Source organism: Lithobates pipiens, unplaced genomic scaffold (assembly GCF_037356315.1).
Source record: "Lithobates pipiens isolate NorthernLeopardFrog02 unplaced genomic scaffold, aLitPip1_a1.2 Scaffold_23, whole genome shotgun sequence".
NCBI classification, from domain to species: Eukaryota; Metazoa; Chordata; class Amphibia; order Anura; family Ranidae; genus Lithobates; species Lithobates pipiens.
In genome coordinates, this window is record NW_027507785.1 from 62012474 (window position 1) to 62039364 (window position 26891).

The 26891-nt window shown below is 43.8% G+C and overlaps 1 protein-coding gene across 1 annotated transcript in view; it reads left to right on the forward strand.

Moving 5' to 3' along the window:
* PLXNA1 (plexin A1) overlaps positions 1 to 26891 on the forward strand; it is a gene marked incomplete in the record, with an annotated part of 497669 nt that overhangs the window by 52105 nt on the left and 418673 nt on the right. The window contains 1 exon segment of the mRNA XM_077451741.1: positions 522 to 1852. Coding sequence (XP_077307867.1) covers positions 686 to 1852 — 1167 coding nt within the window.

Genomic DNA, 26891 nt, shown 5'->3' on the forward strand with positions numbered 1-26891 from the left:
ATACTACCAATGGCCACGGCCCGCCACTCCCCCTTAGTCTGAAGGACAGTATACTGGCTCTTTATTAAGGAAGCTTGGAAACTTCTGGTCTTATACCTCATATCTCAGGGGGCACTCTTTACGTCTATTTCACCAATAGAGACATGTGGCACAAGTTTGACATGGGTCACTCAGTCTTCTCTTCTTTGCTGCACTTAAACCTCTTTATGGCCATAGATGGAATAATCTTGGAAACTCTTTTCAAATATTCTTTGACGGTATATTCAATGACAACAAATAACATTGCAGCACGGAAGGTACAAAAATATTGCTGGTGATTACAATCAGAACTATTGCTTAAATGGCACCTAAAATTCAATTTCAATACAAATTCTCTGCATGCTGGTTGAAAATCTAGTGATCAGAGTATGAAATTATATATATATATATATATATATATATATATTTTATAAAATGTAATAGTGTATAATTACAAAAAAATATATTCTTGATGCTAATACTTTTTTTTGTTTGTTGTGCAGGTATATCCCGGCTGACTGTTCAGACCGTGTCGTAAATGAAGATTTCAGAGCAAGTCCACTTGGAAACTTAACCCCTTGTTTTTACCCACTCCCTCCTGGTCCTTTAATTTATTATTTTTTTTTTTGTATAATTTTCATTGCTTTAATTAATATTATTTTCAAAGATGATGACCCAAACGTGGAAGTCTCTTCCTTTGCATTTATGGACTGCCTTGTTTTTGGGGGTCTCCTGGATTCTTCCCGGGAATGGTTCTCCCAAGCCATTTAGAACTTTTACGGGCAGCGAATGGAGCTTGACTCATTTGGTGGTGCATAATAAAACTGGGGAGGTATACTTGGGGGCCGTGAACAGGATTTTCAAACTGTCAAGTGATCTGTCCCTCTTGCGCACTCATGTTACGGGTCCCATTGAAGACAACGAAAAGTGTTACCCTCCTCCTAGCGTCCAGTCTTGTCAGCATGGACTTGTCACCACTAATAATGTCAACAAGCTGCTACTAGTGGACTACCCTTGGGACCGTTTAATAGCCTGTGGCAGCGCCTCTCAGGGGATCTGTCAGTTCCTACGTCTTGGGGACCTCTTCAAATTGGGAGAACCTCATCATCGTAAGGAGCACTACCTCTCCAGTGTTAATGAGTCTGGCACCATGTCTGGAATCATTATTGAGGCTCCTAATGGGCAGAACAAACTTTTTGTTGGGACACCTATAGATGGAAAGTCAGAATATTTTCCCACGCTCTCTAGTCGGAAACTTCTGCAAAGCGAGGAGAATGCAGAGATGTTTGGCTTTGTTTACCAGGATGAGTTTGTATCTTCACAACTTAAGATTCCCTCAGACACGCTGTCCAAATTTCCAACTTTTGACATATACTATGTGTACAGTTTCAGAAGTGAGCAGTTTGTCTACTACTTGACCCTACAGCTAGATACACAGTTGACCTCTCCCGATTCTACTGGAGAGCAGTTTTTCACATCTAAAATTGTCCGGCTTTGTGTGGAAGACCCCAAGTTCTACTCTTATGTGGAATTCCCCATCGGATGCATGAAAGATGGTGTGGAATATCGTCTCATACAGGATGCTTACCTGAGCAAGCCTGGGAAACGCCTTGCCAAAGAGTTGGGGATCTCCGAGAGGGAAGACATTCTTTTCACTGTCTTTGCACAGGGTCAGAAAAATAGAGTCAAACCACCAAAGGAGTCTGTTCTTTGCCTTTTCACCTTGAAGAAGATAAAGGATAAAATTAAGGAGCGTATTCAGTCCTGCTATCGGGGCGAAGGAAAACTCTCTCTGCCTTGGCTTTTAAACAAAGAGCTTGGTTGCATCAACTCGGTAAGTTAATAACTGTTAAAGTGTAACTCCACTTCTGTTAAAAAAAATAAAAAAAATTCCTGTCCAGGTGATCTATGTACATTGCAGGAATTTTACCAAACTTAGTTGCAGGTTCCTACCTTTTGTTATTTTGAAGCACTAGCGGTTTGGTTTTCTGTGTCCATGTACAGAGTGAATCTCATGGGAGTGGCTTTATAAATATCAATCAGCTGCTAGACCTACAGGGCTCTGAGCAAAGTGGCATGGTCTGCATCCATTTTAGATGTGATTTTCCTTTTGGGAGTATCTCACCAAGAATGAAGTTTTTGTTGCTGGGGATGCCAAAAATCAGATTTTACTGCAGACTTCTTGGAAAATCAGTGAGCCAATGACACAAGGTGGAAATGGCCTTTTCTGCCATATTGCATTGCATTTTACTGAAAATTACCGTGCTGCATTGAAAGTAAAGTAATTTTTAATGTTTCATTACAATGTGACTTGAGTAGCAATTGTATACGAAAAAAAAAAAAAAAATATATATATATATATATATATATATATATATATATATATATATATATATATATATATATATATATATATATATATATATATATATATATATATATATATATATATATATTTAAGTTACCATTTTAAATATCCTTTTCTAAAGCTGAGCTTATGCTGGCAGTAGGTTTAATTTTTTTACCATTTTCTTTTTTCTTTTTAGACCTTTCAGAAGGTAAAAGTGGCCTTACATAGGCTTTCATTTTAGAAAGAGATCGCTCTTTTAAAAAAATTGCTGATGTGACAATCTATGCAGAAAAGATTTCGTGCATTAAGGATGTATAATGTATCCATGGTGTGGTTGTCCTTCCTTTGTCCCAAGATAGTGTTTGGTTTATGTGATAGTATGATTGCTCTTTTCCAGAACTGATCGTTTGAGGGCAGTTGAGTGGCTGGAAATCTCACACCCAGCACTTTTATTTTGTATTTGCCTTTTCTCTGTGGTTTCCTGCTGGGTTTCTCGCTTTAAGTGGAGCTATTTCTTTTGCTTGGGGATATGACTATTGGGTTTTCTGTCTAGGATTCTGCTGTATCTAGATAGTAGTTTTATCATGTGTTCCAGGACAATGAGAATAAATGCTTCTCCTGGAAGACAGAAAGAATTGCATCAGAAAGCACAAAAGGAAGCTACAAAGAAAAAAGCCATTCATTTAGATAAATTAGTAGTCTAGCTCAGGGGTGTCCAAACTTTCTTAACAAAGGGCCAGTTTACTGTTCCTCAGACTTTAGAGGGGCCGGATTATAGTCAGTGGGAGTAGAAAATGTTCTGGGAACAGTGGGCCCCCATCATTGGTGCCAGTGGGCGGAACAGTGGGCCCCCATCATTGGTGCCAGTGGGCGGAACAGTGGGCCCCCCATCATTGGTGCCAGTGGGCGGAACAGTGGGCCCCCCATCATTGGTGCCAGTGGGCGGAACAGTGGGCCCCCCATCATTGGTGCCAGTGGGCGGAACAGTGGGCCCCCCATCATTGGTGCCAGTGGGCGGAACAGTGGGCCCCCCATCATTGGTGCCAGTGGGCGGAACAGTGGGCCCCCCATCATTGGTGCCAGTGGGCGGAATAGTGCCTCGTTGCCGGTGTCACTGGAAGGCAATAATGCCCAAAAGTCCATTATAAAAGCAAGCAAAGGGCCAAAGTTTGGAGACCCACTGGTCTAACTTGACCATCAATCTGCCTATGGACATGAATGGGTGTCCCTTAGCCTATTTTTTTTGTTTGGTTTCATCATGAGACTCATGTCTATGGCAAATAACCTTAGCCAGTTCATCTTTTATATGGAAAGAACTCTCAGATGGGTCTAAAAACCTTTTCTGATCACTGTTGTCCTGGGAGAGATTAGTGACAGTTTACTATTGAATTTGTGTGTTTTTGTGGGTTCCTTTATCGTGACCACTGTAGTAAAGAAACCTAGAAATGTCACTAGTGCCCCCTTGGCAGTACTGTTTATTCAGGAGTCTAAAGGACTATGTGACCTGATGATAAAGCATGTTTTTTTTTTTTTTTCTTTTCTTTTCATGGCAAAAATGAAAAATACTTAATATGGAATTTAGTAGCCAGTCAGTTGAGATTACAAGGTAGCATGTTTCAAGGAAAGTCTGTACAGAGAAATATGTAGGTGGCCATTGCTGAATTCTTCTTGAAATGTTGGTTTTCCTGGCTCGTAGACTGGTACACGTATACAATTCTGTAACCTCGGAATAGAAATCCTAACCTCCTAAACTGCATTCATTTTCCAGTGCGGTGGTCTCCGAAATGTTGAAACATTTTTTTTTCACTGATGACAATGATGGGGCATCATTATTCCACCTGTACAAATGATGGGGCAGTACATCTTCCACTGATACCAACGACGGGGTAATGTTCCTTCCAGTGACACCAACAACAAATTCTTTACACTGACGCTGTTGGGGCACAGTTCCTCCCGCTGACGCTGTTGGGGCACAGTTCCTCCCGCTGACGCTGGTGGGGCACAGTTCCTCCCGCTGATGCTGGTGGGGCACAGTTCCTCCCGCTGATGCTGGTGGGGCACAGTTCCTCCCGCTGACGCTGGTGGGGCACAGTTCCTCCCGCTGACGCTGGTGGGGCACAGTTCCTCCCGCTGACGCTGGTGGGGCACAGTTCCTCCCGCTGACGCTGGTGGGGCACAGTTCCTCCCGCTGACGCTGGTGGGGCACAGTTCCTCCCGCTGACGCTGGTGGGGCACAGTTCCTCCCGCTGACGCTGGTGGGGCACAGTTCCTCCCGCTGACGCTGGTGGGGCACAGTTCCTCCCGCTGACGCTGGTGGGGCACAGTTCCTCCCGCTGACGCTGGTGGGGCACAGTTCCTCCCGCTGACGCTGGTGGGGCACTCTTCCTCCCGCTGACGCTGGTGGGGCACTCTTCCTCCCGCTAACGCTGGTGGGGCACTCTTCCTCCCGCTGACACTGGTGGGGCACTCTTCCTCCCGCTGACACTGACCATGGGGCCATTTTTAAAAGTCTGGAGAACCCTGATCCAGGGCATCCGCTTGGAAAACACTGAAGCCACTGGCTCAGCTTGACAGCCAAGAAACTAGCAGTTTTGGGAGGGGAGATCAGCTATGGCAGCAATTTATATATCCTCAGTCCAGGTTTCCTTTATGCCTCGTTTCCACTGAGTGAATCGGTTCGGTTTTAGTTTTGTACGGTACGCTATTTTGAGTGTTTCCATTATGAAAGTGGCCCATACAACCGAACCATACCACACCATTCAGGGTCCGGCTTCAGATGTGGGGCCATAGAAAATGGTGCAGTATGGTTAGGGCGGAGCTACTGGCATCACACAATACATTCCACTGATTGGCAGACAGAAAAAACGTCAATGCTCACGTCAAAGGCTTTTTTTCAAAACCCCGTATGGCCCCTGGTGGTCCGATTTGCAGTGGAAACGCTCACCTGAATAGGCCGGACCATTCTAACCCTTCCAAACTGTACCGACCAGAATCGCTCTGCTCAATGGAAAACGAGGCATTAGAGATCCAGGAGCCATCCATTGGCAACAGCAGGAAAGGACTTAACGTTGGCTCCAACTCAACTGTAATATTGTTGTTTTTTTTTTTTGTTTTTTTTTAAAAGGATCATTTGCGACCCAGGATTTGTTCAGCTCTGTTATTGGCACTTGAACCGGCTTTAAACCCACAGTTTAGGTGTTCAGAAGCTGTAAAGAGTAATAGTAACAATAGTTATCTCTCCTATAATGGTGATCTTCCCTTCTGATTGTTTCTCCAACAGGCCTCATACGTAAAAAGCTTGCTGAGGAATGGAAGAAATTGCCTGAAAATTGCTTCCCTTTCCTATAATTTTTTTTTTTGGTGTAGCGCTGAGATTTTAGACTTATTTGTTTTTTCATTCTTTTTTCTTTTTTTTTTTCCGGTGATTTGCAGCCCAGGTTAATTCGCTGACGGGACTTATCGGGAGCGATAATCTTTTTTTGCAGATCAGAGTAATAACATACTTCAGAGAGCTCGCGTTTACAGCCGAAGATTAGAGCGAGAGGACGAATCACTCCGTCAATGAGAGAGCAATATTTAGCTGCATTTCCCGCTGTGGCACATGCAATCATCCCGTCGTATATCTCTCGAGCACAGGGCGATCTCTGCAAGGGTCCTCACCTGTCACCTCTGCAGTTTGCCCGACGGGGGTGGGGAGGGAGAGAGTGATACTTTTATTATCCATTGATATGTTTGGTCATGTTAGCAGATTATTATTTTTTTTTTTTATAATGCCCGAGAGGTCTTATCTGGATAATTAACTGTATTCACCTAGGAATAACATTACAGGCTCTTATCGTTAAAGCGCAACAAAATACATTTACGTCCTTGTTTTGGACTGTGAAGGATGCTTTGACGTTATCTACAAACATTGGCCTTCATTTTCAAGTTCACCCAAACTGGGCTTCAACTGCCAGCTTACAGGGGCCTTAGGAGAGAAGCAGTGCATGCAGGGAAACCTACAGACTGAGCAACCTCCGATTCTGAGCGGATTTGGTATTTTGTTATTGAGCAGTCTATCCATAGGAATAAAGGAGCCTATAGTCCAGTGGGGGGGGGGGGGGGTCAACCTACAGGGGCCACCTGACCTCACCAAAGGGCCACACCTCATTTTTAGTTAAAGCTGAACTTCACTTTCTCAATCAACATTTTAGTGCCGGTTCACATATATGAGATGCGGGAAACGGCGCAATTCCAGTGGGGGTTCCCGCATCGCATGTCCCACTGCCCTCTGCGAACTGCTGCTGGTGTCAATGCAAAGTTAATGACACCCCCAGATTGGTTTGCAGATCGCGGAGCGAACTGTGGAAAGGTTCAGGAATCGGATCTCATAGGTGTGAACACCCATGAGATCTGATTCCAGTGCAGACCAAAAGAAAAGGGTCCTACGCCATTTTGGTGCAAATTCAGCCATACAATCTGTATGGCTGAAATCACATTGCGCAGACATTGCATATAATCTGCACAGCAGTGCGGTGCAAATCGCATGTGCTTTTGAACATCGCACAAGTGTGAATCCAGACTTAATATTTTTCATTCCTTATGCTGTTAGCATTAGTACATGGGTAAGAAAGTATATCCTATTTACTTGTGCTAATCTTTTATTTATTTTTTTTTATTTTATTTTTTATTTTTTTTACATTTCTTCAGTTACTTCCTGGTTTCTGGCCTAGGCAAATTATGTCATACATCCCAGAAGTCTTTAGGAGGGCATGAGGGGCTTTCTCGGCTAAGCACACCTTCCTGTCCGCATGCCTGAACTATGAGCAGATGGATTCCAGGAAGTAAATACTACATGAATTATCTACCCTTAGAGCCCGTTCACACTGAGGCAGCACGACTTGCAGCACGACTGCCTCAGGCGACCGGGATCCGACTTTAGCGGCGGCTTGCGAAATGACTTCTGTATAGAAGTCAATGCAAGTCGCCCCAAAAGTCGTACAAGAGCCTTTTTCTAAGTCAGAGCGACTTGAGTCGCTCCGATTAGAACGGTTCCATTGTACAGAGCGGGACGCAACTTGTCAGGCGGCGAAGTCGCCTGACGGGTCGCCCCTGTTTGAACCGTCTCTTACTCAAACTCCCCACACACAGAAATACTAGGGGGTTGTTTTTTTAAAAGCGATTTCTCAGCAAAATAAAACATAGGGTCTAGAGCTGCACAATTAATTGTCAGGAATTGTTATCTTGACTAAAGTGTTTCACGATTCTTTCTATGCAAAGAATTCTCTCTACTCTTCTGAAGCCACAGACATCAAAAGAAAGGAAGAGGAAAAATTGGCTTTGTGTCTAAGTGAAAAAATGTAACCACTTAAACACTAAACCCTTTTCTGACATTTGTTGGTTTCAAGTTTAAAATCATCTTTTTTTTTTTTTTTTTTTTTTTTAGCTAGAAAATTACTTAGAACCCCCAAACAATAAATAAATAACTATATATATATATATATATATTGTTTTTGGATATTAGAAATTATATATAATTTTTTAGAGATGCACAACGCCATTTTTCTACAAGTATGTGTACTGATGCTTCTCTTCCATCAGCTGTTGGGTGCTGCTGCCACCATTGCCAGTAAGGGAACCCGGTAGTGAAGCATTACGGCTTCACGCCAGGTCCCTACTGCGCATGTGCGAGGCTCCGTTGTGCTCTTATTGGCAAGGCGGCGGGGGAAGGAGGGAAGAGGAGGGAGCAGTTTTCACCCAGTCACTACTGATCACAGATTGAGGTAAAGAGCAAATCAGTGGCTTTTTACCATGTGATCAGCTGCATCCAATCACAGATGGTTATTGCCACTCCTTTCCTCAGCCTGACAGCATGAGGAGAGGAGAAGAGAGCCGATAACTGGCTCGTGTTAAAGGGACATGATGTTGGCTCAAACGTGTCTTGCATACACACGGTCACACAAAGTTGGTTGGAAATTCCGAAACGTCAAGACGCACGACGAGCCGAGAAAAATTAAGTTCAATTGCCAGTGCGGCTCTTCTGCTTGATTCCGAGCATGCGTGGAACTTTGTGCGTCGGAATTGTGTACACACGATCGGAATTTGTGACAACGGATTTTGTTGTCGGAAAATTTGAGACTCAGACCTCAAATTTTGTGTGACGGAAATTCTTATGGAAAATGTATGATGGAGCTCTACACACGGTCGGAATTTCCGACAGCAAGGTCCTATCACAGGTTTTCCATTGGAAAATCCTATCGTGTGTACGGGGGAAGTACACTGATAAATGGGGCAGCCTCGTCAGTGCCAGTCATTGCAGCCCATCAGTGCCCATAAGTGAAGTAGAAAATTACCCATTTGCTAAATTTTAAAACAAACTATGAAAAAGTGTTTTTGTTTTATTTTTCTTTGCTTTTATTCGTTTAGGAAAAAAAAAAAAAACAGTGGTGATTAAATACTACCAAAAGAAAGCTCTATTTATGTGAAATAAACATTTCATATGGTTACATTGTTACACGACCGCGCAATTGTCATTCAAAGTGTGACAGCGCTGAAAATTGGCCAGGGCAGGAAGGGGCGTAAAAATGGGCAGCAGGCAAGTGGTTAATTTGGTGGCAAATTTTCAACACATATTTTTATTTATATAATTTTCATTGAGAATAAAATAGTAAAAACCAAATAAAAAAAAAAAAAACATCTTCCAATAATTTTTTACTCCTAATATAATTTACCCCGAGTTTGCAGAAATAAAATATAATGCTAACACGACTTTTATGTAAAGTGGCAGAATAATGAAGCTCAAAGTGAACTTGTGCGTTTTTACTTTAGATCTTTATTCCTCTTTCAGCGTTGCGTTCTGACTCACGAAGGGAAGAAAATATAAATGTTTTTCCTAAAAATTAGATGGTTGACGAGTGCACAAATCAGAATGACGGAGACTTTTTCACAAGTTTACAATTGCTAAAAATTCCAAGGCATTGCGTTCACCTAAGTGAGCTTTTCATGCTTGCATAGTCAACGCAAAGGCCACCCAGATCTTCCAGTGTCGGTGGTCTCATCAAGTGATTCATTTTAGGAGGGAATATTTTAGTGTGTGTATTTACAGTGTGTGTGTGTGTGTGTGTGTGTGTGTAATACACATTTTTATATATTATATATATATATATATTTATATATATATAGTGTGTGTGTGTGTGTGTGTGTGTGTGTGTGTGTGTATGTGTATATATATATATATATATATATATATATATAATGTATGTGTATATATATGCTGTGTGTGATGTACACACACGTTTTGTCATGCAATGTTTTAAGTCTGACAGGGAAATGCTCACAATTCATTTCTACAAAGCCATTTGCTTGTGTTATAAAGATTAGATAACAGGAGCAGAGTGATTTCCCCCCCCCCCCCCCCCCAGAGACCAGAGTGGACTAATCTGGTCACGGAAATGATTTTATTGCATTTTCTAATCCCTTATAAAAATGTATGTGTATAGATTTCTGTTTCCTTGTCTTCCTCTGACCCTAATCTGCATCAAAGTACTCTGCTTAAAAAAACTCGTCTGTTTATGTAAGCGAGCTGAAAGATGAATGAAATGTCAAATTTTGGTAAATTTGCTGGGCAGATCATTGAAGAAACAAGTCGGAGGGGTCCATACTGCTCTTGAAGTGGCTGGGGCAGTCATTCTCGACCAGGGTTCCTCCAGAGATTCCTTTAGTTGTAGCTAATTGACCCCCTATCTGATGAGTTTATATTTTTAGGTTCATCGCCACTTGATGGAGCCTGGTAGCATGACACCAATGATCTTATTTGTGATGTCAAAAAGGTGGCATTCTAACCACCACTGTAGGTGGTGGGGGGCATTTATCCAACTGAACACCAATCTAATGAACATTATTCACGCTGAATCGATGATATTTTAGCAGGTGTTCCCCAAGACCTGAATATTAAGTCAACGGTTCCTCCAGGATAAATATGTTGGCTTGGGCGCCAAGTTGGCCACCCGTTACAGCAGAAAGTGATGTGGGTATTTGTGACCATTCCTTAGGGCTCTCACTTAGAATCATGTCTGACAGGCAATTTTGGAGCATGAGATGAATCGCTACTAGAAATTGTTCATGCCAAAAACAGCGATAGGTACTAGAGCAGCCATGCCTCAACCAGGGTTCTGTGGAACCCTAGGGTTCTTCCAGAAGTTGCTTCGGATTCCTTGAGCTGTGGCAAGTCTACCTCCAATTTAATAGTGCATGGATAGTTCTGGGATCAAAGCCACTTGGCAGAGCCAGCTACAGGATACCAATCATCTTTTTGGCTGCTTGCAAGGGTGGCATTCTGGCCACCACTGTAAGAGGGGCTGTCTTTCCACTGGCCACCAATGTAAGGGGTGTTTTTCCCACTGTCCTTCAAGGAAATAGATTTTAGCAGGGGTTCCCTGAGACCTAAAAAATATTTCAAGGGTTCCTGTAGGGGAAAAAGGTTGAGAAATCTGATCTTTAATTGCCTGAGTTGCTCTCGATTTGTCGCTGCTATAAGTTAAGAAAAAATAGGACAAAAATGGTCTTTGAGGGCTAGTTCACACCAGGTTGCGTAGGACTGTGTTGGGAGGCTTATTTTACCGAATTTTCACCGCAAAGCAATAAGCTGAAGAAAGGGCTGCATGCGCTAGTTTTTTCAGCGCAGGGCAGTTTGTAACAATCCACCACCACCATGCACCGCACTGCGGCCAATAGAACTTGGCTCAATAACGCACTCTAAGCCACCAAGAACTCCTGGTCACAAAGTGGTGATCTGGATCTTTTTTGGATCTCATTTCTGTGTGATGGCCGATCACAGTGATCACATCACCAGGACTCCTATGATATGCCTCTGGCATTGAGGTTTCTTAAAGGACCAAAGGGAAGTGGTTAAGGTAGGCGCTTAAAGATTGAAGGAAGTGCTAGGAGCAATTAATGCAGAAAAAAATTAAACCGTATCTAGTTTGTGGCGAAACCATAGAAATTACACTTTAAACCATAAATTAACATTTTTAATTGACAATTTAGGACATCAGGTTTCTGTCATGTCGGCTCCTCCAACCTGCTGGAGGTCTGACTGTTTGCAGCCTTGCTTGTGCTGCGCTTTTCCTTCCTTCCATGCAGTGAGACAGGTAACAGCTGTTTGACACGCTGAAGGGGAGTTATTCTCCGCTCGTAGATCTGATTTTGTTTTCAAACTAATTCAATATAGTCGACAAATGATGGAATTGTTACATGAGCGCTGGCTGAGCTGAGAGGACATACGGGAAAGGCCTTGGTTCTCCAGTGGTGGCCCTGGTGTGCTGCTGTAAATCAGTATGAAGTTAACCATTGGTTTGCCGGGCTCTATGGCTGTATTTTTTTTTGCGTTACCCAATTTGAGCAAGGGTAAAAGATCTATTGGAATCGCATGAAGAGCAAGGTGATGACTAGGCAGGGATGGTGGCCATTTTTTGGCCTGACCATTTTCCGGGCATGCTTTACCAGCAGGGCTCAAACATTAGCTTCAAAAAATGAACTTTTTTTTGTTGCAGATAGCAACCACTTGTCTCTCTAGGAGATTTTACCTCCCCTCCAGATTCTTTGACTGGAAGAGAAATAAAGGAATGGTTGTCATTGGGTCAGTTAGTCATAAACGCCAATAGTAACCTGAAGAGAGGGTTTAACTCTTCCCCCTTTCTTCTGAAAAAGTGTCTTGTTGCAGTCTGTGTCCTCACTAGAGTGATTTCCCACCATTTCCTGTTCTAACATGAACTGAGGGGAAATCTACCCAATGGGGACCCAGAATGGAAAACAAAACCTCAGAGGTTCTGTCTAAAACCAAAAGCACAGGTCCAGATAGAGAAGGGGGTACCACCGCTTCAAGCAGGTCAGCCAAAAACAAAAACTTCTCCTCCAGAAATGAAGAGCCCCAGGTGCTAGCAAATGAAGATGAACGGAAAGCTCTGGACAGCCGCACTCCAAAGAAAAATTATTTTGCCTTTTATTGAAAAATCGGGATCACACTGTACAAGCCACAGCAAAGCGATACAAGAAGGACGCGTTTCACACTACGAAAAGTGCTTACTCATAGCTATTTTTGTATCTCTTTGCTGTGGTTTGTACAGCGTGATCCCGATTTTTTTCAATAAAAGGCAAAATACATTTTCTTTGGAGTGCGGCTGTCCAGAGTTTTCCCTTCATCTTCATTTAAAACCAAAGGCAAATAACTTTGTTAGGAACTGGGATTAAAAAGGAAATTCTTATAGCTACGGTTGTCAATGACCTCTGTCATCTGTACACTTTTTTTGCCAAGATACAAATCAACAAACTCGTATCTCTCAGCATCATTTTGGTTCGATAAGAACTAAACGCCAATTTTTTACACAACTTTGTATAGCGTGGTGGCAAACGTCCCCCATTGGAAAATAACTTCTTCACTTTGTCTCTGTGACACCCTGTGTGTTCAGGCATAAGGCTGCATTCACACCTGAGCGTAGCGTGTTTGAACTTTTTACCGGCGTTTTGTCGCGCGACAACGAGCGTTTTGTCACACTGCGACAACGAGCGTTTTTTAACTTCGGCGTTTTTTTTTTCAGCCAATAGGAAAAATATTTTTCATCTGCTTATTTTTTCTTGAGCAGATACAGCGTCAAAACGCCCGTAGAAACGCTCGTTGGCGCGCTAAACGCTCGAATCGAGCGTTTCCATTAGTTTCTATCGGAATGAAAACGCCCAAATCAGCCCAATTCGCGCGACAAAAAAGGGTCCGGAACTTGTTTGAGCTTCAGGCGTAGGGCTTCAGGCGACATGGAGTGGAGATGTGAACCATCTCCATTGAGAATAATGGATTTTTTCCACTCCAGCGTTTTGTAGCTTCAGGCGTAGGGCTACAAAACGTTCAGGTGTGAACGGGCTGTAAGGTGACGACTGTGTTAGGAAGTAAACATTTTCTGGAGAATTTTTTGTTTTTCTTTGAAGTGGACCTTCTCCTGTTTACTGCTGCCTATAACCTAGTTGGGAAGATTACAACAACTTCTTGACCTGGTGACTTCTTCCGACAGGGTGTCACTTGGACAGGAAGTAAGGGGACACACAGACAGTAAAAAAAAACAACAACCTGGCTTTGGTTCTAAACCATCTTTGTTCTATGAGAAAAACGAAGTTGTTGCAAGATCTTTATTTGTGGTCTTGTGACCACAAATCCTCTGTATTTGGTCTCTTCCTTGTAAGTGGTAGGGGAGGACTTTCAGACGCTCTGACGTAAATGTAGGTAGAACCTGAAGAATCCTTGCAATGAATGAGGGAAGTTCTCACAACGATCAGATGGGCAGAAACCTGAATTATTGCAATGAATGAGGGAAGCGGTGACAATGATGGGGTAGGCTCGGACCTAAATTAATACAGTGAGTACTAAGGTGGTCAGGGACTTGAATCATCACACTAAATGGGCAAAGCGCAAACAACAATGAGGTACATAACGATGATGGAAGTGCCAAAAACGAGGTGGGTAAGGACTTTAGTTATTGCAAAGAATGAGAAAAGTGCCAACAATGCTGAGGTGGGTAAGGGCTTCAGTCATTGCAATCAATGGGGGGGAGTGGCAACAATGCTGAGTTGGGTAGGAAATTTGGTTATTGCCGTAAGTGAGGGAAGCACCAGCAACGCTGAGGTGGGCTGGCATGTAAAACATTGAGTGGGGGAAGTTCCAAGGACACAGAGCTGGGTTGGAAATGAAGTAATTGCAGTGAATGAGGGAAGCGCCAACAACGATGAGGTGGATAAGGTCTTGAATCATTGCAATGAATGAGAGAAGAGCTGATAAAAAATTAGGTGGGTTGGTACTTGAATCAATAAAATGAATGAAGGAAAGGAACCATTGACAACGCTGAGGTGGGAACTTCGTTGCAGTGAATGAAGGAAACGCTGACAACCTTGAGATATAGGCATGGACTTTTCAGGAATGGTGTCATGGCAAGTGGCCCACTATGGGCATAGACCACAATGCAAGCTACAAGGCTGTGGTGGCTCTTATTTCCTGGCACAGTGCAGGGCTGACAACGCAAGAACTTCCAGGAATTTCATTGGTGGCCAGAAACCGTTGACGGTCCTCTGCTGGAAGTATAATACAATCTGGAAGTTGCTAAGATGAACTGGTAATTTACAAGGCGATATGAATGGAGGTAAAAAATGGCCACAAAATCGATGTTTATTGAAAGTAATATATTTTGTGGCTGGCGAAACATTACAATTTTTTGACTTATTAGTGGAAATTCAGATTTTTTTTTTTTTTTGCATATTCAACTGACACGTAAAACCGCTTTACAGTCCTTTAAAAAAGGGGTGTGTGTGCGCACGCGTTTTCCCCCAAATAAATACAATTGTTCATGAACTCCAGAAATCCACACAAAGCTAATTAGCTGCAGGCAGCCTGACTGGTAACGTGCTCTTCCTCCAGCTAGTTAATAAGCTCAGCCTGTTTGGATTGTGCTCCCCATGACTTGTCAGTGGGGAAGGGTCATTCAGGGTTCCTGGGTTGGGATTAATCTCCTCCTGCCAGGCCATCATTAGTGGAGGCTGAAGGATTTGCTGAAAGCCGTGAGCTGCTCCTTCTCCCTCACTCCTGGTGCTAATTATCATTTATTAACTTTATGTTGTCACTCAGCGGGCTCCCCCCTGGGAAATTAACTATGGAAGGAATCCTTGGAGGGGGGGGGGGACCCATCGGGCAGGCAGTACAATTTGGGTGGGGAAAAGGGGATTGAGTCGGACTGAAGACTCTTCTTGTGTTATGTGTAGCAAGCAGGGTCGTCTTTGGTGGGTTTCTTCATTGGTTCCTTGGCGGTGTGGAATTTCGGGGGGGGGGGGGGGGGGGGGGGAGGATTGCTCGCTGAGGTGGTTTTGTACCTTTAAACCGTACGTTGTTAACTTTTGAACACTGAGGTTTTCTTGTTTGGGGCTGAATGCAGCAGTTTTTGAGTTCCAATGTGTCTGATGCATTCGCCATTGTATGTGCTCCAAATGTTTGGCTTGGCTTTCCCCAATTTTCCCAATCTTCTTGTCTCTTCCACAAAATTGGTAACTGAAGCAACGAGATGGGCAAAGTACATCTTATGGTGCAATGGTGTTTTAAAAAATAAAATAAAAAATATTCCACCACTACCGTCCCTCGCTTATCAGAACCCCTTCTCTCTCTCATGTTCGAAGCCTCGGAGATCCTGCCTGTACTGTTGGTGGCACAGCTGCCGGCTTATGGATCAAATTATTGCATAATATAAAAGTATGCAAATGATTGATTTGTATATTGTGTCTCCAGCTTTGCAGACTATGTTGACATATTAAATAGCATAATACTGCCGTTAGAAGGGCCTTTGTGTCTTTGTGTTTGCAGGAGACCTGAAATAGAAGGCGGGATGGCTATTCCTTAAAGTGACTCTAAATTATATCCCAATCATCCATAAATATTCATTACTTAAAGGCCCTGTAACCACTTTCAGTCAGGCCTTATTCTGGCACTTTTTGTTTGCATGTAACAAGCAGGATTTTTTTCTAGAAAATTACTTGGAACCCCCAAACATTATAGATTTTTTTTTTTTTTTAAAGCAGAGGCCCTAGAGAAGAAATTGGTGGGTGTTGCAATTTATGTCCCATAGTATTTGCATTTTAATGCAGAAAACACACAATACATAACCCATTTATTGTAAAATGTGCAAACTATGTACATTTTACTTTCCATAGGCAATGCTTTAAAAGCCTTTACAGGCTACCAGAATTACTGCCCATGATCTGATGTTCACAGTGATACCTCAAATGGTGTGGGATGATGGCTGTTTGGGTGTGTGAGGGACTGCCGTGCACAGACGCCTTTTTGCACGAGCGTGGGGCACTTTGCTTTTTTTTCCTTTTTTTTTTATTTTATTTATTTTTTATTTTTTTTTATTCATTTTTGTTTTTACACTGTTTTTTAAATGTTTTTTTTTTTTCAAAGTTTAGAGTATGTGTGTGTGTGTGTGTGTGTGTGTGTGTATATATGTGTATATATATGTGTGTGTGTGTGTGTGTGTATGTATATGTATATGTGTGTATATATATTACATTTTTTTTAAATGAATATGAATTTGTCGGGCATTATCAGCAACTTTAAGGCAAAAAAAAACCAAAACGAATCTCTAAGGCCTGGTTCACACCTATGCGTTATTTAGTGCGTTTTTTCAGTTTTGCAGAAACACACTACAGTCCATTTAACATGGTTTCCTATGGATGTAGTTCACATCTGTGCATTTTATGGAAAGGGCCAGCAACATTTTTCTGCTTTTTGGTTCCATAGACTTCAATGGATCAAAAATGTGTATTAAAAAACACAAACTGCTCCTGGAATATGCAACCTGCATAGTTGTGAACTAGAGCTGCACGATTCTGGCTAAAATGAGAATCGCGTTGTTTTTTTTTTTGCTTCGAAGAGAGATCACGATTCTCTCACTATTTTCGCAGCGTAACATCTTTCACATTAAAACAAAAAAAAAATTGGGCTAACTTTACTGTTTTTTTTTTATTTATTTTTTATTTTTTTCATTGAAATGTATCTTTTCCCAAAAAATTGCATTTGAAGGACCGCTGGGCAAATACAGTGTGACATAAAATATTGCAATTGACATTTTATTCCCTAGAGTCTCTGCTAAAATATATATAATGTTTGGGGGTTCCAAGTAATTTTATAGCAAAAAATTTCGATTTTTAACTTGGTGGTGTTGCCATTTAAGAAAAAAATTAAAAATTAAAAGTCAGCAGCTACAAATACTGCAGCTACTGACTTTTTAATAATCGGACACTTACCTATCCCAGGGTCCAGCGATGTGGGGGAAGCCCCACTCGTCTCCCCCTCCATTCGGCGGCACCGGCATTGTAACTGTGGGCGCCCAGCGGTGGCTTCCTAGCTGTGGCTTCCCAGCTGGGCACCCACTGCGTATGCGTGAGCGGCACTGCGCGCCATCAGTGGGCACGCAATCATCTGGGACCTGTCACGTGTCCCAGATTGGTTGACAAGAGGGAGGGGCCAGAGCTGAGCCCTTCCTGTGCCAAGGGGAAGTGAGGTCACGAGCCCAGGCACTGAAGGAGGCAGACTATGAGGGACTCCCTAGCAACAGCCATTTGGAGATGAGTTAAAAAAAATAATCCAAATTAATTTTTTTTTTGTTAGGAACATTCATGATTTTTTATTTTTTTTGGGTGCAACTCCACTTTAAAGTGGTTTTAAACCCTTACAAACCACTTTGACCTACAGGTAAGCCTAGATTAAGGCTTACCTGTAGGTCCAAGAAATATCTCCTAAACCTACACGGTTTAGGAGATATTTGGCGCAAGACAGGCACCGCTGTCTACGGCGCATGCGCCATAGACAGCAGCGCGCAGGCGCACTGAGCGCGCTGCAGTTAACCGCGATATGCCGCGAGTGGCGGCTCCCTTGCGCATGCGCGGGAGTGACGTCATCACGGCTCCAACGAATGACCGTGTCAGAGCAGCGAGACCCACCGAGAAGATGGAGGCTCCGGAGTACAGGGGACAGCAGTGACTTCGCTGGCTCCTGTGTCAGGTAAGTGACACATCATGGACTACTATGCTATGAATAGTAGTCCATTATGCTTTACCTTTGCAGAGAATCAAAGAGGAAGTAAACCCATCAGGGTTTACTTTCTCTTTAAAAACAGGAGTGCCAGAAAAAGGTTAAGACTTTAAGTGGTTAAAGTGGTTGTATACCCACTTTTTTAACTTTTACCTACAGGAAAGCCTATAATAAGGCTTACCTGTAGGTAAAAAAAATATCTCCTAAACCTGTACGGTTTAGGAGATATTCCCCTCGGTATGCGCCGCTGACTGCAGCGGCGCATGCGCACAAGGGGGTTCTCTCCGTGAAAATCCGGCAGCGCTCGTCCGGCCGGATTTAAATCTCCCGCGCGCATGCGCGGGAGTGACGATATCGCGGCTCCGGCCACTCACAGCGCCGGAGCCGCGATACCCAGAAGAGACGCCGAGGGAGCATGTCGGCTCCCTCGGCGTGGATCGGGCGAGATGTCGGGGCCTCGTTCTAAGGTAAGTATTTCATAATGAGCTAGTATGCGGTGCATACTAGCTCATTATGCCTTTTGCTTTGCAGGTTTAAAAAAAAAAAAAATTGCGGGTTTACTACCGCTTTAAGCTTCCTGCATTTACACCTTGTTTAAAAACTTGGCAGACTGCCTGGATTTTTTTCTTTACACACTTTCACTTTGATCTAAGAAGGAAGAGTTAGTTACAATGTTTCATGTTAAAAACTTGGCAGACTGCCCAGATGTTTTCTTTTGACAGCTGAGTGAGCAGATAAGTCTCTCCACTAGTTATATGAAAGAACCAGCAAACTCTGATCATCAGAGGGGTTGAATTTATTTTATTTTTTTTTTGTAACAAATTGTGCAGCTCTAATGTGAACCAGGCCTTAATTCTATGTATGTCTTCACACTGGTCAGTTGCGCTTTGGCTGTGGTGTTAAAAACTCTGCTGCATTTTTAAACAGTTAAAAAAAAAAAAAAACGCAACAAAAACACACCTCCCCTTTTGAAATGCATTGAAAATGCAGCAAGAATGCATCGATCACGCACCCGTGTTACTTTTTTTTAATGCGATTCTCGAGTCCTGACTAGAGCTGGGCGATTTTCTTTAAAAAAAAAATCTGCAATTTTTTTTTAACTCGATTTTCACGATTCGTATCGAGTGGGGTGTTTTTTTTATTTTTTTTTATTTTATATGGACACTCGCTGGTCCTGAGGAGCTGCGTCATTTTTAGGCGAGGCCGTGGCTTTGGCCTAGTCGGCGGTCTTCGACTTCGCGGACTAGGCTGAAGCCGCGGCCTCGCCTAAAAACGATTTGCTTAAATTTTTAATTGATTTGACCTCTCAACTTGATTCAAGATTTAAATCTATTTTTTTTCCCCTAGTCCTGACCTATGAAAAGCAAACCATAAGCACTGCAAAATTGCATAAGTTTTCAGTGCCATTATCGTCACTTTTTTCTCATTGCCAAAATGCCAATAATACTCTCTTCGGCTGTTATCGGCCGCCAAAATTTTATTTGCATCTCTAATGTAAACATCCTTGTGACAGCAATAGGAATGTGACGGGTACTCTCTTTATGCAGGGATCAGGGGTCTATAGGGCTGCCACATGTCTGAATGAGACCTAAATCAGGTTGAATGCACCTGTCAATAAAATCTGAGATCATTCATTTCATTTCTACAACCCAAGCCCTGGGCTGGGACAGGAACAAGACCTGAAAAAAATGTTACTGAATGACAACAAGGAGAAGTCAGGTCTACTGTCCTGTGTTATGTGGCAGAGCTGTGCAAATATCAGGACTGGATGGACAAGAATACAAATTCTTGTAAAACCTCTCTCGTATGTATCCCATATCTGGATTCTGCTGCTTGGAGTTCAGCTTTAAATGTCGCAGTGGCGGTGAGCCGGATGATAACTGACCGGCACACTGATCCCTCCCATCTCATTGCCATAGTGCCCCCCCCCCCCCCATTCCCTAAATCCTCCACTGTAAAGAAACGCTATGAATGTTTAGCTAGAGAATTCCTAACGAGGCGGTTTGATGTTAATGAGCTAATTGTCAGTGTAATTATTTATTGACGCCACTTGCTGCTGTGGAGGTTTTTTTTTCGCTGGTGTGCAGCTGTATTTGTCGTTTCCCAGCGAGTTTGTTGAGACAAAGCGGGAGAGTAGTAAACAGCAGCAGTGTTTTCATCCCTCTTACATATGCAGGAGGCGCTGAGAGAAGGAATCCGAAGACGCAAATCGAGCTGCTCAGTTCAGCATGCGGCCAAGATGCAATTTCACGCCGGCTTTTTTTTATTTTTTTTGGTAGAGATGAGTGGCGTTTAAAGTGCAAGTGGCCCTTTCACCGTTTCTGCCCCGCTCGATGTTTGATGTTCCTTTTTCCCCCTCCTAGGTACATTTAATTACCTTTCTCCCAAGTGAGCCTTCCCTATGCTGTCACCTTTCTGCCCCCGCACGCTTTTATAAAATTCTGCTGATTGACGCAGGTGACCTGTGGTGACGGGAAGGCCAGTGTGTAGAGCAACATGGTGGCAACCTGATTGTCACCGCTTCTCCAGCCCCGCGAGGCTTGGGATAAAAGCTGCACAAGTCTGGAAGTTTTAACCACTCGCTTACCGGGCACTTAAAGCGGGATTCCACCCTAAAGTGGAACCTCCGCTGATCGGAACCCCCCCCCCCGGTGTCACAATTGACACCTTTCAGGGGGGAGGGGGGTGGAGATACCTGTCAAAGACAGGTATTTTCACCCACTTCCGGGCATAGACTCCCACGGGAGTCTACGCCATTTCCTGCCCTGCCGCGCTGTCTGCTGGGACACACACGGGTCCCAGTGACAGCGCGGAGATTTCCTATTGCGCGGCGCGGCTCGCGCATGCGCAGTAGGGAACCGGGAAGTGAAGCCGATTCGCTTCACTTCCTGATTCCCTCACCTAGAATGGCGGCGGTAGCAGCCGAGGCCCGAGCGGTCGATCGGCCTCGGCTGCTGGCATCGCTGGAACCCGGGACAGGTGAGCGGCCATTTATTAAAAGTCAGCAGCTGTAGTATTTATAGCTGCTGGCTTTTAATATTTTTTTTTTGGGCGGAATCCCTCTTTAAACCCGCCTTCCTGCCCAGGCCAGTTTTCAGCTTTCAGCACTGTCACAATTTGAATGACAATTGCGCGGTCATACAACACTGTATTCAAATTACATTTTTATCTCCCCCCCCCCACAAATAGAGCTTTCTTTTGGTGGTATTTAGGCACTTCTGAGTTTTTTTATTTTTTTGTTAGAAAAACAAAAAAAGACCAAAAATTTTGGAAAGAACAAACAAAACTGATTTTATATTTTGTTTAAAATTGTTTGCAAAAAGGTATATTAACATCCGTAGACTCTTTCTCAATCTAGACACCACCCACGACAATGGAGGTACTAGAGTCATGGCTTCCCTGGACGCAGAGAAAGCTTTTGACTGGAATTGGAGTACCTTGCTATTTTTAGCGGTGTTTTACCGTCTGATTTGCAACGCATTTTGGCTGCTAGTGGGGCCCTTTTACCCCCCGCTAGCAGCCGAGAAAGGGTTAAAACTGCCCACAATACGCCGCAATAGTGGCGTTTTGCCGGTGGTGATACAGCGCTGCCCCATTGATTTCAATGGGGAGCAGCGGTGGAGGAGCGGTAAACACATCGCTCCTTCACCACTCCAAAGAAGCTGCTGGCAGGACTTTTCCTGACATCCTGCCAGCGCAATGCTCCGGAGTGAAAGCCCTCATGGAGCTTACAATCTAATTCACATTCATATATACACATAGAAGGGCCAATTTAGACAGGAGACAATTACCCTACCAGTATATCTTTGTAGTGTGGGAGGAAACTGGAGTACCCGGAGGAAACGCATGCAGGCACAGGATGAACATGCAAACTGCAGGCAGAAATTCACCTGAATGTGCTTAAAGTGGAACTTCACACTCAGTCACGTTCCCTCCTCTCCAGCCCCCTTCTCCTTTACACGGGAAGCGCTCCTTTTTTTTTTTTTTTTTTTTACAAGTTCAGTTCTCCCTCTCTGCCTCCCCCCCACCTCCCCTTGCTTCCTGGGATGTGTGTGTCACATATCCCAGGAAGCGTAATGTTCCACTGATAAAGCAGGATCGGGTCGGGCCAAGTGGCGCATCATCCCGAGGCCTGGCAGCTGAACCTGGAGGAACCGCTGGGCCTCCAGGCGATGTCACAAAAGAAGATGGCGGCGTGTTACTATGCATGGTAGAATTCTGAGAGAATTCTGCAGAACACTGCTGGATTCAGTGGGCCGGTGAGTATCTGAAATGGTTACAACTAGCATCAAGGTAGGCAGGGGTTTGCAAAAAAAAAAAAAGGGGGGGAGGTGGGAAGGATTTATAAGTGGGCCTTCAAAGTAAACTGCACTGAGAGAAATATGGAGGCTTCTGTGCCCAGCTCCATTTACAGGCCCTTTTCCCTATTGCTGTGCATTGGGGTGCCGTTTAAAATACTTGGCCATGCCTAATATGTGTGTTGGAGCACATTGTGCCAACATGAATGCTCTCATGATGCAGAATTGTACTTGGGCCCTCAAAGTAGAGCTGCACTGAGATGAATGTAGAGGCTGCCATGCTGATCACTCTTGGGAGATCCAGTTGCTTGACTGCTGTTGACTTCAAAACTTTGAATTCTTGATCTGGAACAAGCATTCAGCAACTAAAGGTTCTTGATCTGCATGCCTTTTCCATCTCCGTAATGAAAATTGATGCTATTGGATTAATAACATAATAAGCCAGGCCGAGCAGGTTGGCATTTTCCAGATTGCAGCTCGGCATTGGCTGCCCCTGTACTTGCTCAGTACAGATTTTCTTTAATCCTCCGGTATTTGAGATGTGATCTTGGAATGGAGATCATTCTTCCATGTTGTTTTGCCCTTTTGATAAATGATGTCACGTCCCCTCATGTACTCTGTTATGCTAGAATAGACTTGTGCATGAAAATGGTCTGGCATCCGCGATGGTTGGCGGAGCAGCCAGGGATTGTATTTTTCCCATTGTGTAGGCCATGCGATTTCTCCAAACTGTATATTTTTTTAGGTCACTCTTTGAACTTTCACGTTAACCCTTTTGTCGCCAACCAATCACTCGGCTCCCCTTCAGCATTATGCCATTCCTTAAAGCACCCCTCCTCCCCCTTTGAAGTTCCAGTCGCGGTCCGGCGGGGCCTGTGGTTGTTGTGGAAAATCTATCATCCCTTGGTGGCGGTGATATGAAGTGATTTTCACGGATCACCGAACCTCCCAACTCCCGACTCCATTCCTGCCATTCCCTTTTAACGCTGACTGGATGAGCTTGTGTCGCTGTGAGGGTCTGCCGGAGAGGGAACCACTGCAGAATATTAACTCCTGTGTCTTCGAGACTGGTGGAATGTGGAGAAGGTGGCAAGGTGTGCGCTGCTTAAGATACTAACATGAGCTTGGGGCAAAACATCCAAATTAACTTTGATTAAATGAATATCACTAACTTTAATGTATTTAAAAAAAAAAAAAAAAAAAAAATTCCAGTTATTGAACGTAACTTTTTTGATTGGTATAGAGCAGTGATTCTCAACCAGGGTTCCTCCAGAGGTTGCTAAGGGTTCCTTCAGCATTGGGCAATTTCTGCCTCTCAGATAAGTTCCCACTCACACCATTGATCTTTTTAGATATCTGTAAGGAGGTAATTCTTCCCACTGACCATCACACTAATGTATCAGGAGTTATAGATTTCTAATTTTTAGCAGGGGTTCCCCGAGACCAGAGAGCTATTTCAAGGGTTCCTCTGTGTTGAAAAGGTTGAGAAAGGCTGGTACAGTGTGGATCAATTAGAACCTGTGGCAGGTTTTTTATTGGCTTCTAATCACTCTAACCAGAACAGGGATTCCTCTTGGGATATTAGTAAAACGTACACTATGTTATCAAATGTATTGGGACACCTGCCTTTACATGAACTTTAATGGCATCCCAGTCTTCGTCCGTAGGGTTCAATATTGAGTTGGCCCACCCTTTGCAGCTATAACAGCTTCAACTCTTCTGGGAAGGCCGTCCACAAGGTTTGGGATTGTTTGACCATTCTTCCGGAAGCTCATTTGTGAGGTCAGGAGCTGATATTGGATGAGAAGGCCTGGCTTGCAGTCTCGACTCTAATTCACCTCAAAGGTGTTCTATGGGGTTGAGGTCAGGACTCTGTGCAGGCCAGTCAAGTTTCTTCACCCCAAACTTGCTCATCCATGTCCTGTATGGACCTTGCTTTGTACACTGGTTCGCAGTCATGTCGGAACAGGAAGGGGCCATCACCAAACTGTCCCCACAAAGTTGGGAGCATGAAATTGTCCAAAATGTCTTGGTATGCTGACACCTTAAGAGTTCCCTTCACTGGAACTAAGGGGCCCAAGCCCAACCCTGTGAAAAACAACCCCACACCATGATCCCCCCCTCCCCCTTTCCACCAAATGAATTGGACCAGTGCACAAAGCAAGGTCCATAAAGACATGGATATGAGAGTTTGTGGTGGAAGAATTTGAATGGCCTGCCCTCAGCCCAATAGAACACCTTTTGGATGAACCGTGGGCTTAGTCGCTTGTAGCTCAATGCCTTTCAATGGAAAAAGTACATGAGCCCTTTCTCATGCAGAATTGGGTCTTTTTGGCCCCAGCCCCATGAACTCTTAACAAGAGTGCACAAAACATGTGAAAATGCATTTTATGATTGTTTCTTGTTCATATGATAACTCTATGGGGCCAAATACATGCAATCAAAACAAGCTTCAGTACCACACAACACTCTAAAAATGCTCAAGAATGCACAAAGAAAAGCCTCGGTCACCTAAATACACTGCGCTCAAGTGTGATTGGAGGCTGAAGCAGAATGGTGCTGCTTCAAGGCCAACATTTTGTCAGGCAGTGCAATTCCAGACAGCGAACGTGGAAAGAATAATGGACAGACCAAAAGCAATTTAGATTTGTAGAGACCTGTAGTATAGAATGTTATCATGTCACACGGTTTACTTTTAAATGGCTAAGGTGTAAAAGAAGAACCTGGTTGCTATGAGGATTGAAAAGAGCTCTACTGGACATCTCATGCTGTGAATCGTCATGGCGGTCAAACAGTGGTTAGTCATCCAAAATGGCTGCCGTATTGTAGGGTACAGAATCGTCTTCTGTCATTCCTCATATGGCATTAGTGATCAACCGTCTCGGACTCATGTTTATATCTAGAATGTTCCATGCTTTGACTTGTTTTGTCTCTCATACAGAAGACATCCTAGCTGCATTCCTTAGATCTCGCTCGGGTCATTCTGGTGAGGTAACGTTGATTTATGACGCTCAGCCTGGAGACGGCATTCCCACTTCACTTGCTTGTGTCCTAATATTAATACAGTCAGCAGAGCTCTTAATGGTGAGATGGATCTAGGGCACCGTGCCAGGCAGGCTGCAGCGTGCCATTCCCGCCTTCTTGTCTGTAATGCAAAGTGAGGACATCATAAAAATCAAACAGTCGCCACAGTTTAATGTATCACATAAAGGCAGCCATTTTGTATGGTAAGCACACATTTAGATGAGGCCTACTATTTCTATTTTTCTTCTCGTTTTGAGGCACTTGGATAAGTCGATTAGCCATTTTAATGAGTAAACATGTATGCATATGTTCATTTGTAGGGTAGGCCAACTAGCTTTCCAAAGTAGCATTAAACTCTAACAGCAAAATTTTATTTTTTCTTTAGGTATAGCATTTAAAGCTTAATTTTTACAGAAGGGATCTCCAAACTACGGCCTGCGGGTCACATTCGGCCTGCTACAAGGTTTTAACTGGCCCACAGCTAGGGTCCATGGCATGTCCTAATGTGAGCAAATGAGGATTAAGGTCAGCAGAGGCTGCCTATGGTCTTCCATTCAACCACCCCATTTAACAGGGGACTCTCATGTAAGAGGGGACTCTATGAGGGACTTTGATAGTAACCTGATGTAAGGGAGACTTTGGTGTGAACCCCAATGTAAGGGGGGGGGCCCTTTGTGTACCCTGATGTAAGGGGGGACTTTGATGGGAAGCCCGTTGTAAGGGGGCCCCTGGGAACCCCCGTGTAAGTGGGGACTTTGATGGAAACCCTGATGTAAGGGGGCCTTTGAGAACCCCGATAGAAAGGGGGACTCTGGGTACATCGCTTTAAGAAGGACTCTGCTGGGGACCCTGATTCAAGGGGGACTTTGAGAACCCTGATATAAGGGGGGACGCTGATGGGTACATCGCTTTAAGGAGGACTCTGCTGGGGACCCTGATTTAAGGGGGACTAAGGACTTTGATGTTTATTCAACTTGTGAATATTTGTAAAATATATGATTTGACCCTCTGCTATACAATATTAATCAAATTATCCACACTCGCTCACTTTTCTAACACTCTACTTTCCAATATCGCTCCCTCTTTGCATCAGTTCCCCTGAATCTCCGATATCTTGTTGATATCACTGAAAGGTCACATGGCCCGGTTACATGGCAGGCACTTTGTTGTTGTAAAAGGCACTGTGCTGTCTTGGAAACTGCTGTCACTCCAAAGCCAATGGAGGCAGAAGATGGATGTGGTCTGAGATTTAGGGCTTTGGGGCTGCTAGGGTGTTGTGCTATCCAGGAGCTTTGGGGTGGCTACGTTGGGGCTCCAAGAGTTCTTGCAATTCAGCATAGCCACCCCAAAAGTGGAAATGCCGACCAATGAATGTAGTCCCAGTTGAGAGAAGGCATGTTGGGATGGCTATACTGGGGCTCCAGGCAGTCTTTGGAAGGCAATGTAGCCACCTCAAAGCTGGAACTGCGGGATAGAAAAAATTCAAGGACCAGTTTGCAGCATGAGAGCCTGCACGACAGAGGACGGAGAGAAAAAAAGTAGATAAGGTATGCTGCTAGATTTGTGTTCCTAATGGAAGGTTTATTAACCCTGTAAGCTGGCCACA